We start from the raw sequence: 17287 nt of genomic DNA, 5'->3' as shown, positions 1-17287 counted from the left end.
AAAAGGACAAGAAGAGTCAGTTTTCTACAGGCATTTTTATTGATGAACATTTTTTTTCTTCTTTTGTATGACATACTTTTACACAGTAAAATAAGATGACTTTTACTTCATAAATAACAAAAATTAGCCCTTATATCTCAATCCAGTCAAAATCTAAGTAAAATAGTTTGTTCTGTATTTACATTCTGTACCAAAATAGGAAACACATATTCAAAGTCAGCCAGTTCTCTCAAAACAGTTGTTTTATCTCCAAGGTAAGCTTCACATTAAAAAGGCAACACTTGCACTTGGAAGCCTGATGGTGTAAGATCACATCACTTAATATACAAAATAGACCCCAGTCCCAGAGAGCGGTACGTGCAAGTGTTCACCCAAGCATTCAGCCAAGCAAAAGCTGGTTGTTAGATCTTGCAGGGGAAAGACATTGACCTGCTCGGCTGAAAGTCATTCATGGGAAACGTGGGGAAGAAAGGACGTACACATTCCTCTCTACTGAAAGCAGAAAGATTTGCAGGACAGGAAGATTTAAAAACAACTGGCCCTTGCAAGCAAGGGATTGTTGGTATGTCTGCTCTTAGGTGACATCAACCTTCCTAATTTACTAGAGCCCAACAAAAATAATGAGTTGTGTTGCACCAGCAGTCAACTAATGGGGGGTCAAGGTTCTGTTTTGGTAATCGACCTATATCCGAGGCCTTAACAGTCTCCCAAGACCTCGTTTCAAAAAAGAAATGAACTGCCTGCTTTTCTGTGTTATTTACTCACTGCATACTCCAGCCAAAAGCTATCCTTCCTCCTTGTAATTGTTTGAAACGCTAAAAATTTTTTCTTAAGTGTGAATTGCCTTGACTTCTAATTGAAATATTAGAAACTTGAACTGCTGGCAGGGACGAAGAAGGCTGCAAGACTAATTTACTTCCATAGGGAAACATGGAACATATTTTTACAACATTAAAGCAGTGGGCATGTTTTGGCTGCAGATAAACGATTTCTTTATTTCTTAGGGCAGCAAAAGTCTTGGGAATAATGCTAGCTAGCCTGGTGAAAACACAAAAGCTTATTTGGGCTTTATTTAAAAGATTTCACATGTAAGAGATTCAATATGATGGACTTGCCCCTGTGTGTTCAGGAAACTGAAAGTAGCTGCCTGCAAACTTTGTTTTTACTTAAAACTGGTAGTGACTTTTACTGGGGAAACTACACTTAAGGCTACACGAATGGTTGCTTTAAGCTACAATTTTAGCTGTGTTCTACACTCAAAAATGGCTTATGCTCCCTACTATGTTTATTTTGCTCTTAAAAACCTGAGACATGTTTTTACTTAATTCATCTTAAGACTCGGAAGTTCACAACAACGGGTTAGAAGCTTAACTGAAAGACAAACAGAACTGAGGTAGGCAGCTTTACCCGAACTCTTGTTTGACAGTCACCAGCTCATTCTCACCTGAAAGTGAACGTGACACACTCCTTGGCAGTTCCAACAAGGCTACAGCTGCTAACTTACTGACAGAAGGTCACCCGCTGGATTTTGCCTACTTTAACCTTCCCTCCCCAGTCCCCTAAAGTCACTTCCAATTCTGCAGTTCACAGCCAGTTTAAGGACTGCATGTCAAAGAAATTACAACTGAAATCTCAGATTATTAAGGCTTTAGTAGTTTCACTTCACTGGACTCACTAATCCAGCTACTCAGCAGGTACTGGTGAATCTGACTACGTGAATGCTGACAGCCAGACAGATTTTCCCTGTAGGTACAACGCATTACAGCCTCTTTCTTTAATTAAATGTATACAATTCAGAAGTAGGTAAGCATCAATGTTTCAAGCCATCTTTCAGTTTTCAGTTAATTCTCAGCAAGAGAGGAGAAAAGCCCTGAAGATAAACAACTGCGTAGAAGATAAAAAAATTTCACTTAAATATAACAAATTTCACTTCCACAGACAGGAGACTAGCATATCAAATACCAAGCGCAATAAATTAACACCATTTAAAAATGTTTAACAGTTATAAAGTTAACCAGAAAGTTCAGACAGTGCAAATATTTCACAGTAAGAAAAAATAACCAATAATTTCTTTTCAAGTATAAAAAGCGTTGTTGTTGAGTGATACCATTTAACCTGTATTATTGCACAACAGACAAAAGACAATCACAACCTCTGGGACCTAATACATATTCTCAAACCTTTACGCTTTCAAGGAATCCATTTATACTGACTGTTGATTGTGCATATATTAAAATTATCAGTGTTCACTTACTAATCTGAGTGTTTCTTAATTCAAAGTTGTACACATTTAAAGCATTTGATCCCTAATTTGTATTGCTTCTCAGAAACACCTATTTAAGGCTAACCTAGGCCTTGTTTAACGCAAAGCAAACTGTGCATAACCTGCGCTTAAGAAGGGGAACTAGCCCAGTGCAAGGTACTCTCTCAACCATGATGCCCTCAGACAGTTTTAGGTTGCAGCTTACTCACCTCAGCAGTGTCATAAAAGCATCTTTAAAAAAAAATCTGGTAGGCACAAAGATTTTCTTCAGTATCCTTATGATTACAATGGAAGTTCTTATTAAACAAGCTTAATTGTAGCTAAAGAAATTTTACTCCCTACCCCTTCCATATTAGAAGGGGATCAAGCCTTCGTGTATCATCATCCTTCTCTCATCTTTGTATTTTCAGTGCACCTGGCCCATCTGCTCCCTCAAGTTTTGTACCTTCTCAAGAATGAAATTGGACAAACAGGACAGACAATGGATTGGACCACATAAGTTTCTTTTATGCTAAGCAGGATTATTTGTAACATGTCATCTAGGGTCAGAAACAAAGAAAAACACCTTCACAAGTCATAGAGAGCAGCTGTCCTCAGCAAGACAGATTTTGCTCATTTCCTACCTCAGGTAGATTTTGTCCTCCAAAAGATGAATTTTGTACCAAGGTGTGCCCTTGTGTGGTTCAAAACGTCTGATTCTCTAACATAATCCAAATGCTATGAATTATTTGAGTATTTATAATATCAACTGTATGTCCAAAAAAAAGGGGAAAAAAGACAGATTAGACATTTCTCTACATACTCAATACATTTTTTGGACTAGAGGAGTCAGTATGGTTCTGTAACATTATAGCTGCCATAGCTACTGGCTTGGCCTTCAGCAAAAAGTGAAACAAATGTATTTATGATCATACTATTAAAGAAATAATGCCATTATTTAATAAATAAATAAATAAATCAGAAAACCTCACCCAATTTTACAGACTGGCATCAGTAATGAAATGCATTTGCCTAGCAAATTACTCTGAGAATATTCAAAAATTCGATGTTAATAGAACTAGCACATGCTAAATGAAAATGTGATTTCTATACAGTTGTCATGGTTATCAGTCTGAAAGTCTACATTGTGCATTCACTAAGGTTTAAATGAACCTCAAGAAGTGAATAACTTTCTGCAAACAAACATGAATTCTGAGAAGCCTCAAAGCTACAGAAGCCAGTTGTGGAAAAAATTCCCAACAACTGTTCTACTCCATTAAATTATTTTTACTCATATACATTGTAAGAATGGACAAAAACCAAACAAAAAACCTCCCACACCTGTTTGGGTCTGAGTTACTTGCAGTAACAGCAACTGATTTTTACATGGCTTTTGACTAAACCACTGAGGTATATTTCCAGTTTGAGGATGCTTTGCTACCGGTCACGCAGAGAACATAAAAAAACAACCCAAGTTCTACTACAGAAGAGTTCTCATTTCAAATCTTGATCGAGTTGCCAGGTAGTCTAACACAGCTGGCACAGTGGATCTCGTTACTGTGTCAAAATCAAAGGTTGCAATTCAGGAAAATACTGGCACTTATTGAGATGACAAGGTAAATTTTCCTCCTCTCAAACTCTGTCTGCTTTTGCCAGTAACTCCCCGACTACTGTCTGCACTGATACTTGCCGGGAGAGATGAGGTTCGGGAGAAGACAGCTGCCTGCAGAGACAAAAAAAACTCAGTGCTCCACAGTAAGAAGTACAACACTGTGGTATAACGTCTTGGAACATCTTCTTGCTCCCTGCTGAAACTATGCGCAGAGAAATAATCCCGTTAGCAGGGGAATTAAGTTAGCCATCAACAGCCAAAGGGTTACAACCAGGTTAGACGAGCAGGAGCACAAGTCTAAAATAAAAAACAAGACAGCATAAAGCTTATATTTCATATTTAAAGAGAAGATAAAATAACCAGAGAGCAAAAACATATTTGTAGTAACCTGAACTGATTTACTTTTAGTTTTCAAGGACAGCAATTCATAGAAGCTGAATAACATGATTTATTCCCTTTAAAATTAAATTCATTTCCGCAATAACTAAGAACAATTAGGAGAACAAATGAGCAAAATGTATCAGTATGGCAAGAAAAGGACAGGAAGTTTACTATGGCATGACTGGGGATAAGCAGCATTTCAGAATCACAGACTCAGAAGACTAGATACATAAGCATTTTATATCTTATGTTATATATAAGCATATTATATAAATGCACATATATAAGCATATATATTAATATATTAAAAAAATCCCCCACATCTCCTAGGATGTGAATCTGTTTGAATTCACACTTGGTGTTTCTCTGGGAGAGGGAGATGTCAGTCTCCTACATTATAGCTTTCTCATGCTAAAATCTGATCTGTAGGAGTCGTTCCACCAACCCCTGAAATGTTGCCATTTCAAAGACAAAGTAACACCACTTCAAATGGTACACACAAACCCAAGAACATGTTGAAAAAGGAATTAAACATACAGGTTAGCTAAACAGGTTTATTTTTTTCTCAAAACCTGCAGTAGAGACAGCACATCCAACAATTATAAAATTGATTAAAGGCTTAAAAATTAGCCTCTAGAGAAAAATACTGTAAAGACTGTTCTCTTTCACTGACTGGCTTTTTACATAATCAACTCTAGACAAAACAGTAACTGGTAGTCAGCAACTTGAGGTTCTTTTCTCCCTTCAAAGAAAAAAAAGTGACACCTGTCATTTGTGTCCTGGATTACCGCGTTAATATTGTCAATAGTAACTTACACAAGCGAGTACTAATTTTGCACCAAGGTGATGATTTTGAAGGTTATAAAAATGATACGCTCTCCAGAACAGAGAACTGATTTTTCAGAGAAGTTACTATGCTAAATCTAGACTTCTGGGATGATCACCAGAAGCAGACATGACAAAAGTATTTCCATTTCAGACACATTTCTCCTGTATTAGCCACTATCCTCATCCCAGAAACAAAAGTGTGTCTGTACAGGAGAAGACTGGGCACCTTTGCCACCTTCCCTTAACTCCTACATCTTGGACCTTGAAATAGCAAGGCCACAGCTCTCCTTTCCTGTTCCCCTGACAGTCAGGGCTGACACGAACCTTCAGTGTTCTCAGACATTTTATACTAGGTTTCAGTTCAGCAAATCAGGAGACGACCTACCAATTGGTGCAACTCTTGACAAGTTAGAAGCTGGAGGATCCCGCTCTGGGGGACAGGAGTCACAGAAGTCCCAACAGGCTGGACAAATTAGATTTCCAACGTGGATCCAGCCATTCATCTGAATGCTCACAGTTAATACTTGACCTGAGCGGCTGCACAAGTACACAGTGTCCTTGACCCAAACGTGCAGCCCTTGTGGAGAACAAGAAACCTTAAAATAAAGCAATAAAAGTAAGGTCTGTATTATGATTTATTGGAAATACGTTTGGGGGTTTGGAAGTTCTTTCAATAAGGAAATAAAATATTCAGTAAACAGCCTGCATACAGCATGGATTAAGTGCAGGTATTTTAATGCACTCAGAGCAGCTATTCGTTTAAAAATGCTTTAAAGCACTGACTGTACATTTTTCATGCAATTATATAGATAATCAACTGAGACCGAGTAAAATTCCGTTTCTGCTAACGAGCGTGCTTTTAGAGTTGTGCTGCCTTTGAAAGAAACAGCATTAAGTGAAACAGTCCTGAGAGGAAGGATAATGAAAAGTGACACGTGCACAGTGCTTTCTACTGCAGAAAAATCAGAGTGATTTAACTAACGTAAAACTTCAACAACAGAAGATTCCAACATAACTGTTCTCACTTATCCCTGTGACACTTTGTCCTCAGTTAAGACAGGTAAAGTCCAAGCAAGACTGGAAGTAACACACAAGTCTGCCCAGTGGCCACACACTTGATTTGATTCATGATCTGAACTACAGACTTACAGTTGGAAAATACTTACTTCCAAAGCACGTCATATAATCTAGTGACTTACAGGAAGCGAATATCATGTACAGCGCCCAGGTGCATGGTTTTAACAGTCATAGCCTGCATTTTGTATCAGACTTCTCCCTTTGCTGTCACTACAAAAATGAAGCAAGCAAAAAACCCACACAACACACGTACTTACTTGGTAACAGCCACTACCCCAGTCAGGGTAACTGAGTTTCCTCCTGCATTGTTCCATAACAAAAGCTGATTTCTGAATAAGACATACAGAGTTTGGTCCATATTCTTCTGCACCATAGTTTTTGGTAGGATCTAAGGTGGAAAGAACATATTGAACCTCAATTTAAATTAATGTGGACTTCCTTTTCACCTAGTAATTTGCCATAATTAGTCACTCTCCACAGGCAATTCCAGGTTTACTTTTGGAATGTTTCAGACCAATAATCATTATATTCAAAACAATAATTCTCAGACTGAGTAAAGCATGAAGAAAAGGAAGTTTTTAAAAAGACACTATCCACACTCTTCTACAGAAATGTTTGCTCCCAGGGAGTGCCAGCTGTGATTTCCAGCTTGAGGGGAGAGCGTGTTTGTTCATTTAGCTTTGAGAGAATTGCACACACAGGTAATATCCTGCAGCGTCCTGGAGCTCTGCTATATTGAGAGTTCATGTGCTATTCCAGGAGATAGGCCCATGCTCTGATAATTTGCCAGGCTCCCTGCAAAGCAGGGAAGACTACAAAGGTGAAAAGTAGATTTACTTCCAGAGGCTCCAAAGCAACTGAACAACACTCCCCCTGTAACCTCCGTCTTGTATTTGGATTATTTGAGGATAATTTCTGTAAAACTCTTATGCAATTTTTTAGTTCATATATACCTAGGAAGCAAATGCTCACAAGGTAATCCAGATAAACAAATATAGGCCCTTAAATACAAAACTAAAGTCCTGGAAGCATACCTGGTTGGTTTTCAGTTATTCTGCAGTCTGAGCTGCGCTGAAATTCACCACTTAAATGCCAACTGAATTCTTGACTGAAGGGACAATAGTCAGCAATTTCTACTGAGCCACCATAATAAGGCAAATCTTCTGCTGGTACTCCATTAAGATTGTCAAAATACTGCAAAAACAAAATAGGCAGTGAGACAGTGCAGAGACAAGTGTACAGCTGTTATTTTGTTGTTGTTGCTTTTACAGCTTTTATTTAATTTATTTTTTAATAGAACCAATCACTAAAGCTGTAAGTATGTCAGCTACTTCTCAGGAACGCTATTAACAGCATCTTAGAATACCCCTGAACCAGATGAACATAGACTATTTAATACATGAGTAATGCACAGAGACACTCCCCAGCCCCGCACTGCTCCCTGTCTCCTCTTGCAATCATAGCCATCTCTGGGAAGCAAAAGTCTCAGTATGCAGTGACACAAGGGCACAGATCAGCTGAAGAAATACCTCAGACAAAACATTACAAGGGACTTCTGTTACACAGCAACATTTCCAACTGAAACGTGCTTAGACAGTCAAGCGACATCCTTATTGTTTTACTAACAATCACAAGGCTTTTTTTTTTTTTAAGCCTCCAGGCTTCTTATAATAGAGTACGCATTTTTCACAATATCTACTCTCATCTACTAGTTCAGAAGAAAAAAAAACACATCCTGGCTGCAAAACACAGTAATGTAAATACTTAGTTATTTAGTAAACTAAGATTCATTATACCTGATATTCCTGAGGTAACTGCTTTGGAAACTTCTGTAAGTTGCACACTGCTACTGCTCTTTGGTCCTGTCTGCAGGTTAACTGCAAAGGATTACTTCTCAAAGTGTCACAGTATGGACTGATTAATTGCCTCCTCAAAAAAAAAAAAAAGTAACATTAGATTAACTGCTTTTTGTAAATTTAACTATGCAGTTTTTCTGACTATCCCTGCTCTTCTTCATATTTGGTCAATCACATAAAGAAACAGCAATATCTTGTCTGTAGGTTAATTATTGTTATTTGGTTATAAACTTCCTAGTTTAAAGAGAATATCAGGTCAGCAAACAAAGCCACAATGTGCTTAATTATTTAGTTTCAGTGACATTGTTTTGTAAACTTTGAAGAAAAAATTACAGACAAAACAGGGCTGCTATGGAGCAAATTTACAAGTACTGAAATGAACAAACAAGAAGTATGATAGCCAAAACAAAGCCTGTTTCTTGTGCTTTGGGTAAAATCCAGTAATGTGAAATGTTATTGGCTGCATTTACAATTAAAAAGGACAAAATAAGAAAGCAACACTTAGTAGAAGTCCTTCCCCCCAACTCAAAAAAAACACAGTTCTCTTAAAGAGCAAATACATTCCTAAGATGCTCGTCTTTGTATTTATTGGTTAAAATAGTACTGTTCTTAATACATTTGGTGTGCTCCTTTTTGGGTGCACTCTGAAGATTCTTATGAGAGCATTGTGTATTACTTTTTACTGAGCTGCATTTGAAGAAGGACAAATGTAAACAAGCATCAGGTCTTCCACCTTTTTTATATTAAAAAAGACTTACTTTTGTTTCTTTTGGTCAATCCAGAACTTACAGCTCTTCATTACAAAGTCGCAGCCTTTATTACGTCCCCAGTCTAATTTCTCCGCCATGCTGTAATTTGCTTTATACCAGCTGTAAAGGTATTTTGGAATGCGAATACAATTTAAAAAATAGAGTTATGATTAATAAAAGAGCAGTTCAAAGTAGTTTATACTATGCCTAAAGGTTTTCAAATGATAAAACACGGAAATAACACTCCTTGCTGCCTAATAATAACAAGTATGATAATTTCACTATTTTTCAACTCACAATCAGCTAAAAGAAAACTTCATTGTTTATTTGTTTGACAGCAATGCATCTTGGTCTACAAAGGAATAATGCATACAGAAAGATGAAATTTTAGGCAATTTTGCTTTTCTTCCATATATGCTTTCTATCTACAAAAAGACAAAAAATATGTGCTACGTGGAACTGACAGAAGACTTACATTAAGAAAAGATAGAAAACAGACTCTGCAAACAGAACTATGCATTGCAGTGCATGCTTTTATGGCTATATTAAGAGTGGTTTTAAATATACCTTGTATATTAATTTTTCTTCGCATAACTCCTTGTCTAATGTCATGCTGGTTATGCCAACTATTTACTGTGTGACAGATGAATAAACACAAGTGCATCAACTCCAAACAACATCAAGTGCAACAAACACACTTGAACAACAACAAAAAAAAACACCACACCATTATTATTCCTATTAACACTTACCCCGTGTCTTCCATTAATGCTAAGGTAATCCTGGAAAAGACTCGGTTCTGTGTATGGGATCCAGTCATAGCTTCATTCTGAAAGTTACAAGTTACTATTAGTAAGCTCCTGAAAAATCAGTATATTAAGAAAATACCTGCTTTGAAGAAGTATTTTATTTTAGAGCCACGCATTCAAGGGCATAGAAGTTCCAGTCCCTTCTTATTATAGACATTCCATTTCCAACCTCTTTTATGAAAGGGATCAAAGGTATAACACCCTTCCCAGTCTGCCCTACAAAGCTTCATGAGTCAGAAACCTTATTCCAAATTCCAGCTGAACCTTATTCATGGCCAATCTGTACTTACTTTTTCTTTAGGTAAACTAAACTCCTCCTTGTGTATTTATTCATAGCAATCATGCCCCCTTTTCTGTCTTTTTTCTTGGGTAAGCTGAAAGCCAAGCTCATTTAGTGGTGTGTTTTTTTGGGTAAGACTGATTTTTAATTTTCCCAATATTTCTAGAAGTCCTTTTCAGGAGAGAAGGACACAGGACTAAAGGAACACAGAACTCTACATGAAGCTTTACTAGTCCAGTAGTGGTATTTTCCATCTTGTTTTAAAATACACTAGCCCACAACATCCTCAAAGAGCAACTCTGGACACGTCTGAGTTTCCTAATCATCTTAACTGACAGTTTTAACACCCATGTGTCTTTTTCCTGCTCAGTCATTTCCAGCTAATAAGCTTCAGGCTTACAACAAAAGTTGCTCACCCTTAATTACACAGCTCTGGGATTCCTATTACCAAACTTTTCTCACTTACTATTTCTTCAGAGTGTAGTCTTCCAGCCTTCCCTCTCCACTAGCATGGCTGGGAAGAGTTACCATCTGCAGACTTCGCAAATCTGGCACTATCACTAAAATATTTAATGAGAGAAGGATCAAGACCAAAACCAAACCATATGGGTTACTTTCCAGATACTAACTTTCTCTGGAAACGAGACTGCTAATAGTGCCCCGTGGGCTAATCTTATTCAATCCTTTAGATTATCCTTACTTTAATGGCAGCCCTTCTAGTTGACTTTGAACTACTGTTCTACAAGAAAGGCTACTGAAAAGCAGGAAAAATCAGCTGTTTTGGTCTCCTGAAATATGTATTTTTTCATGTTTACTTCCACGAAAAGGTCTGTCCTAACGCATTTACCTTATAGTTTACCTTACTTCATACAATAATTAGAAACTATACCTCTGCTCAAAATATCACATAATGTTATAAATAAAAATAAGCTTAAGCGTCAGGAGGAAAATAAGTGTTTCCTTGATCAGATGAGGTTCTGGAATAGGGATGGCAAAACCTAACCTTAATGAGACATGTGAAAAAAGATGAAATCTAGATCGTGAGACAGAACAATCAAAAAGCATGACAAAACTGAATTGACTCAAAGGAATAACCACTTCCCCCTAAAGAGCAAGCTGCCTTCTCAGAAGGGCAAATAGCAGACAAAAGTAAGAGATTTCATTTTTTAGTAGTCATCTTATCTGTAATTCATACTCTGAGATCTAGCAATGAAGTAAAATAATATTTATCTAGAAATTGGACATTTAAGTGTTTCCAGTTCAGCACTGTTTGTGATATATTTCAGTGAGGTATTTTACACACTTATATTTTCAAGGCTCTGGTGAGTACCACTATAAACCTAAAAATGAAGGCAGGGGGAGCAGGCTTTTCCAAATCCCCCTCCATCCCTAATATTAGCACCAACCTCCAACAACCTCTTCTCCCAGTGATTGAGCTCAGTACCCATGCCACCTTGATTTTCAAGCTCCATTCCCTCTAGGATTGGACAATTAAAATGTTTACGAGCTTCTTCCTAGAAAGAAAACATTTCAACACAACTCATAAGTATTTGTGGACAAATATGATTAGAAGTTATTTTCATTCAGTACCTATTTTTTACACTTAGCATATGCTTAAATGGGGTAAAAAAAGTCAGAGGTGTCGGAATCAGAAGGATTTCCAAAAATATTTAAGTACTTTTTTTTAAACATGACAAAATTTTAAATGCATTATTTCGTAATGCATAAAAATACAAAAAAAAGATGAAAATATTTTTAAAAGATAAGTATTAAATAGGATTAAATTAAACTAGAAAGACAGTAACAGCACTATCTGTTAAGTCAACAGGAATACCAGGTGCCAAGTCTGCAGGAAAGCCTCTGAAGAGTAAGATTAACAAAAATATCAGTTTTGCTCAACTGTTTACAATTAACTTCCCAATCCCTTCATTGTCTCTTTTATTGAATTATTTATTTCATACTGCCAACCATTTTCCTTCACTTCTTTTTCACCTTGCATAGTCCCTTCCACTAATTATATCATCATAATTATATAGTCTTTGGGCCATACATTCAGGAAAAAAAAAACCTATTTAAAGTTAACTTATTACTGCTTAAAAAGAGTAAGAAATACTTGTGACTCAAGAATGTGATGGCATACAAAGCATATAACTAAGTTAATCAACACTTACAACTACACGAGGTGTTACCAGAAGGTGAACAGTATGGCGAAGCATTTGGCCACCACGTACATCCCATAACCTCACCGCTTTATGAACAACCTTATCGCTCCACTGATACAAACCTAGACTGTAAGAAGAATGTGTTAGTTACAGATCTTTCTGATAAATACATGCTACTGTGCAAAGCTTTATCTCCATTAAAACCCAGAATTAAGAAGAATCTCCATTTCTTTCTTTGTGAAGTTTCAGTTGACTATGCAACACTTCTCCTTTGTAAGATACATTATAACCTTTGTAAGATTTATTATATAGCCAACTGTGATCTAACATGCCAAAGCAAGATTACTAAAAAGATGTCTGTAGACTCAAGACATATTTTCTACAGTTATCAAAAATGTACTGTGAATTGTTTATTCAATAACAAGTCAAAAATCAAGCAGCTGACTACAGGCATTGCCGTTTCTGCGCAATTATAGACCTCAAATGATACGTGCCTCAAAAAAAACTACCTCCACTGACATTAGACAGACTACAGAAAATGTAAGTCCCAGTTGAGTGAGGTGCTCAGAAAACCTCAAAATTTAAGCAAGGGTTGTTGTAATGCTTAACCTCAAGCTTCCTGATAAATAAAAATTGTGTCTTAAATCATTCCCATGCATTATAAGGTGTTTAATACCAACGTAAAGGAAGACTAAAATAAAAATAGAACAATGTTTGAACATAACAAATACAAAGAATTCTAATAAAGGTATCAAGTTGGATTTTCAACAGGCTCACAGCAAGAATATATCTAAAAAGGCAACCTGAAAACATCCTTCACTGGGAGTACTGAGAGGTCCAAAAATATGAAATACCTTTCATTAAAAGGAGGGAGTCCATCTGCGTATCTTGTTGTCAAAGGTTTTCCATCATCATCACGATAAAATGCAAACAGTCCAGCAGAGAAACCCTGCAAGTTAAAAATCAAACAGAAACCTTCGGTAAGACATTTACACACCAAGTCAAATGCCATGAAAAGTTCTCGTACGTAGCAGGTAGACTTGAAGTACCACACCTCAAGGCTATTAACACACAAGTTGAAAGAGGCAACACAAGAGCTTAACCCCTACCAGACACACTTCTCTTGCAGTAAGCTGGACAGTTGTGAGGGGGAAGGCACAAATTTCAGGGAAATGTATTCTGTAACACCAACCCTTACCAGTGCATGGATAATCTCGTGTTTCACTGTAGACAACATGCCAACAAATTCCTGAGCTTGTGTTGAAATCATGTTTGGACACAAGTTAGCATATCCTGCTATTGGCCTGGAAGACAGTTTTAAAATTATATTGTTTTCAGTAAAATACTAGCAAATTCAATTCATATTCACTTGAAGAGGCAGAAAGCAACACTGGAAACTAAAGACTAATGTAAAAATAAGTGCTTCTAGATAAGTTCCCCTAACTAATTATAACTAGTCTGTTAACAATACTGTTACTTTATTGCTAAAATAGGGGAAAAGGAATGGGATCAGTCTGTATACCAATATGCTGCACAGATGTTACTGACAACAGTATAGGAGATCTGAATTTCAGGTGTAGTCATTATAGAGGTACAATGTGTCTGTTAAAATGACTACAGCCAAGTGAGAAACAAAAGCCACGTAAGCAGGGTCTATTTGCATTTTTCTTTAAGTTTTTGAAAGTATGACGACATTTTCTTCAACAGAAGCAGGATTGTGAGATAAAATTCAGACTGTAACAGTAGAAGATTACTTTTGACTTAGATGTCTCAGTTTTATGAGTTAAGCGTTATTTGATTGTTCTGTGCTTTTACATGAATACAGCATTTGTCATTATTTCAATGCTGTGCTGAATATAGCATTTGTCATTATATATATTATAGCACTTGTCATTATTTCAATACTGTACTGTCCTATACACAACACAGGCAGACAATTCAACTCCATATATACAATTGAAAGTTTAATTAAAGTTTGTACCAGACAGAATACTTGCCTGTCCATTTCCGCTTCCAGTTGGCAGTAGGCTGCATATGCAATGATGTTCTCATGGCCGCACCTTTCAGTAGTGAGAGCACTGACGTAAAGCACAAAGTCAGCATCTCGAACCCCTTCTTGGTCAGGTAAGCCAAAGTGCCGTTCGTTCTGATTGTACACCCTGCATTGCTTTGACAACGTTCAAATGAAACAATTAAAATATATCAGCTATGATAGAAATTTTGTAGAACAAAACACATCTAGCTTGAAGCCAAGAATAAACCCCAGCCTATGATAGCTGAAGATGAGAAAATTCCCTGTGACAACAGTAAACAAAACCAGAGCCAGGGAACGACTTTCAAATGACTAGCCATTTTGATTAAAAGCTAGGAAGGTGGCAGCTGTTGAAAAAAAGGCGCTTGCCAAGCTAGATCAATTAAAAAGTTTTGGCTCACAGAAATAGTATATACATAAGCAGACATTGCATTTCACATTTAATGCAATATATTTTTAATGCTGCAGTTGAAATGTCAAGCTAAAAGAAATCTGGTGATCACATACTGTAGTCGAATCAAGAATTCATGCAAGAAAACAAGTTAGAAGCATTTCCTGCACCGTGCTCCTCGTTCATCGAATACCACTGTTTTGATTCAAAAAATCAAAACTTATGATTAATTCTGTGAAAATCTGACTAATTGACTGAGGAGAATAATGAAGCAACTAGATGCCATTTCATAAGCTTTGAATCTCATTATGTGTATACAGTTTGCTATATCACAGACTTAAAGAACGGTAAACATTCCAGTTTTCCACGACTTTTGGTTCAACATCATAAACTAAAGACACTCTTGCTAACTGAATTTGAGTGACAGAATAGAACAACTTGAGTTATCTCCTGCAAAATGAATTGTAGAATCACAGAATGGTTTGGGTTGGAAGGGACCTTAAAGCTCATCTAATTCCAACCCCCTGCCATGGGCAGGGGCACCTCCCACCACACCAGGTTGCCCAAAGCCCCATCCAACCTGACCTTGAGCACTTCCAGGGATGGGACAGCCACAGCTTCTCGGGGCAGCCTGTTCAATGCCTCACCACCCTCACAGTGAAGAATTTCTTCCTTATATCTAATCTAAACATACCCTCTTGCAGTTTAAAACCACTACTCCTTGTCCTATCACTACACTGCCTGATAGAGAGTATATATATACACCTTTAGGGATCGGAAGGTTGTCATAAGGTCTCCTCAGAGCCTTCTCTTCTCCAGGCTGAATCACTTATGAGTCACTTACGTACTAGCAGTACTAACATTTTAAGTAGTTTCCACAAACTGCAATCCTGCAAAGGTTAAGGAGCACCTGGATGGTTTTGCTTACCTGGAGGTGTTTTTCAGGAACTACAACTGGCCCGCACCTAGTATGGTTTGCACAGGCCACTCGGCAGTATCTGTGAGGGTCAGCTTTCCTCCTTAAATATTGGTTTGTTGCACACTGCCTTCAATCAAACATGAAAGACAGTTAGCACTGTTTTAGAATTAAAAGGAAACTGTAGCATAATCTTACAGCATCCAACAACACTGTAATACGCATTTAATATAGCAATGTTGTAACTTCCATGCTGAAAAACGTTATGCTACTCTGGCAGACAATACTTCCAGTTGTTAACAGAGTATCTTCAGGTGCAAAAAAAAAGATTTGGAACAGGTTCATAAACAGGGGTACACATAAAAGGAAATAAGCAGCATGATACTCTTTAACATCTCTGATACAACAAATATAGGTGTTGATCAGGGAAGGTCAGCAAACTTGTGCATTCTCCTTCAATAGCATCTCCCACCACTGGGCCAGGTGGATCACTGGTCTGATCCAGGAGAACATTTCTTATGCTCTTATTCTATTCTTACTTTAATGTCTACACAATGCAACGTTAAATATTGAATGCAGTAAGTGATTTTCAACAAACTTTTACATACCTGCTTAGCAATATAGTACCTGCTGATTTGCGCACTTGAAAAGTCTTCTCCAAGTAAGATATAGCTTGTGGAAAAAGTTTGTTCTAAGTAGAACAAAAATAAAAGTCACCCAGTGGTAGTGCAGACATAACTTACAAGTATTAACTACCAAGGTACAAGAAACTTGCTAATGCTGTGGTATAGCAGAACGGCAGAGATCCAGACTTCCAAGTTCCAAAATATTTAGCTCCAACATTTCCATGTTTTGTTATTGGAATGACAAAGCAAGATGGAAGCCAGTATTAATTTGAATGTACAGCTTCGAAGAGGCTGACTTTATTTCAGCCCCAATCTTACAGGTCACTGGGAACTGTCCATCACAAATTTCCCTGGAGCTTCTGCCTCCGTGATCTCTAAGCCTGACTGCTGCCCTCTCTTTTACTGCCTACTTGCACAATAAATCAAAAGACGCCAGCAGGCACATTTAAAGTACTCCTAACAGTATCAAAAAATAATAATGAAAATCCTTTAAAAAACCATACAGATACTGCTTATTGACACCTTTGTGTGCTGGGACACAGTAAGCACCTATTAAATAATAGGTAACGTAACAGTGGGAGGATTTGGAAGAGAGAAACAGTCTGTACCCAAACCCTGGTTTCCCTGACCAGAGGATATGAAAGCGCTGGTATCCACAGCCTTAACCACATCGATAAAGCCTTGACTTCACCCACGTACGTAAAAATAAAAAAGGGAACAAACACAGCATACCTTTATAAGGTGTCTTTTCTCTGGTAGCAAACTGTTTAAAAAGAAAGAAAAAAAAAAAAAGATCGTTAGCCGATAGGGTTTGCACTGCGGGATAAGGACAAAAAGGGGTCACCGCCACACCATACTCACTCCTCCACGCTCCTGTCGTACACGATCTTAATCCGCAGCCGCTGGCCCACGTCCCTCCTGACGAGGCGATTCTCCGCGAGGGGCACCCCGTAGACGACCTGCCGGCGGGGAGCAAAGCCGTGGGCGCCGCCGCACCCTCCCCCCTTGTTCTCCTCACGGCCCCGCCGACCCCAGCCCCCGAGCTTCCCCCCCCTCCCCAGCCGCGCCGGCCTCACCTCCCCGCCGCCGGGCGGCCGGTGGTGACAGGACGAGGAGCGGGGCGAGGCGGCGGCGCCCAGCAGCAGCAGGAGGAGCGCGGCCGGCAGCGCCCAGCCCGCGGCCCCGCACCGCCCGCCGGCGGCCATTTTGGCTGCCCCTCCGCCGCGTCGCCATGGAGGCGGCGCCGCCCGCCAATAGGAGAGCGCTGAGCGGCGGGGAGGGCGGGGCGGAGGCGGGAGGCGGTGTCTGATTGGGCGGCGGGGGCCG

At 38.4% G+C, this 17287-nt stretch overlaps 1 protein-coding gene across 4 annotated transcripts; it reads right to left on the bottom strand.

The window, feature by feature from the left end:
- Positions 1 to 16: 16 nt before the first annotated feature.
- LMLN (leishmanolysin like peptidase) lies at positions 17 to 17195 on the bottom strand. 4 transcript variants are annotated; one of them, XM_048072324.2, is made up of 17 exons: positions 17038 to 17195; positions 16823 to 16920; positions 16694 to 16724; positions 15944 to 16026; positions 15348 to 15465; positions 13994 to 14163; positions 13195 to 13300; positions 12851 to 12945; positions 12006 to 12123; positions 11241 to 11348; positions 9498 to 9574; positions 8755 to 8865; positions 7937 to 8069; positions 7175 to 7334; positions 6398 to 6528; positions 5449 to 5659; positions 17 to 4151 (listed from the first exon to the last, which is right to left on the bottom strand). In XM_048072324.2, the coding sequence occupies exons 1-17, from the start codon at positions 17164 to 17166 to the stop codon at positions 4057 to 4059; spliced, it is 1974 nt and encodes a 657-aa protein (XP_047928281.1). In that variant the 5' UTR covers positions 17167 to 17195; the 3' UTR covers positions 17 to 4056. The 4 variants fall into 4 exon arrangements, with proteins under 4 accessions (XP_047928281.1, XP_066855532.1, XP_047928282.1 ...); XM_066999431.1 differs by having other exon boundaries at positions 17 to 3965; XM_048072325.2 differs by having other exon boundaries at positions 7937 to 8066.
- Positions 17196 to 17287: the final 92 nt, after the last annotated feature.

This window comes from Anser cygnoides, chromosome 6, assembly GCF_040182565.1.
Source record: "Anser cygnoides isolate HZ-2024a breed goose chromosome 6, Taihu_goose_T2T_genome, whole genome shotgun sequence".
NCBI classification, from domain to species: domain Eukaryota; kingdom Metazoa; phylum Chordata; class Aves; order Anseriformes; family Anatidae; genus Anser; species Anser cygnoides.
The sequence above is the reverse complement of the archived record's forward strand: the minus strand, read 5'-3'. Positions and strand labels throughout refer to the sequence as shown.

What these genes read in the sequence shown, in the direction of transcription:
- LMLN (XM_048072324.2), bottom strand. Translation starts at nt 17,166, where the DNA reads ATGGCCGCCGGCGGGCGGTGCGGGGCCGCGGGCTGGGCGCTGCCGGCC. An exon ending in GGTACTATATTGCTAAGCAG is followed by an intron (nt 15,466 to 15,943) that starts GTATGTAAAAGT and finishes GTTTGATTGAAG; the next exon opens with GCAGTGTGCAACAAACCAAT. An exon ending in CTCCCTCCTTTTAATGAAAG is followed by an intron (nt 12,124 to 12,850) that starts GTATTTCATATT and finishes TTCTTCTTACAG; the next exon opens with TCTAGGTTTGTATCAGTGGA.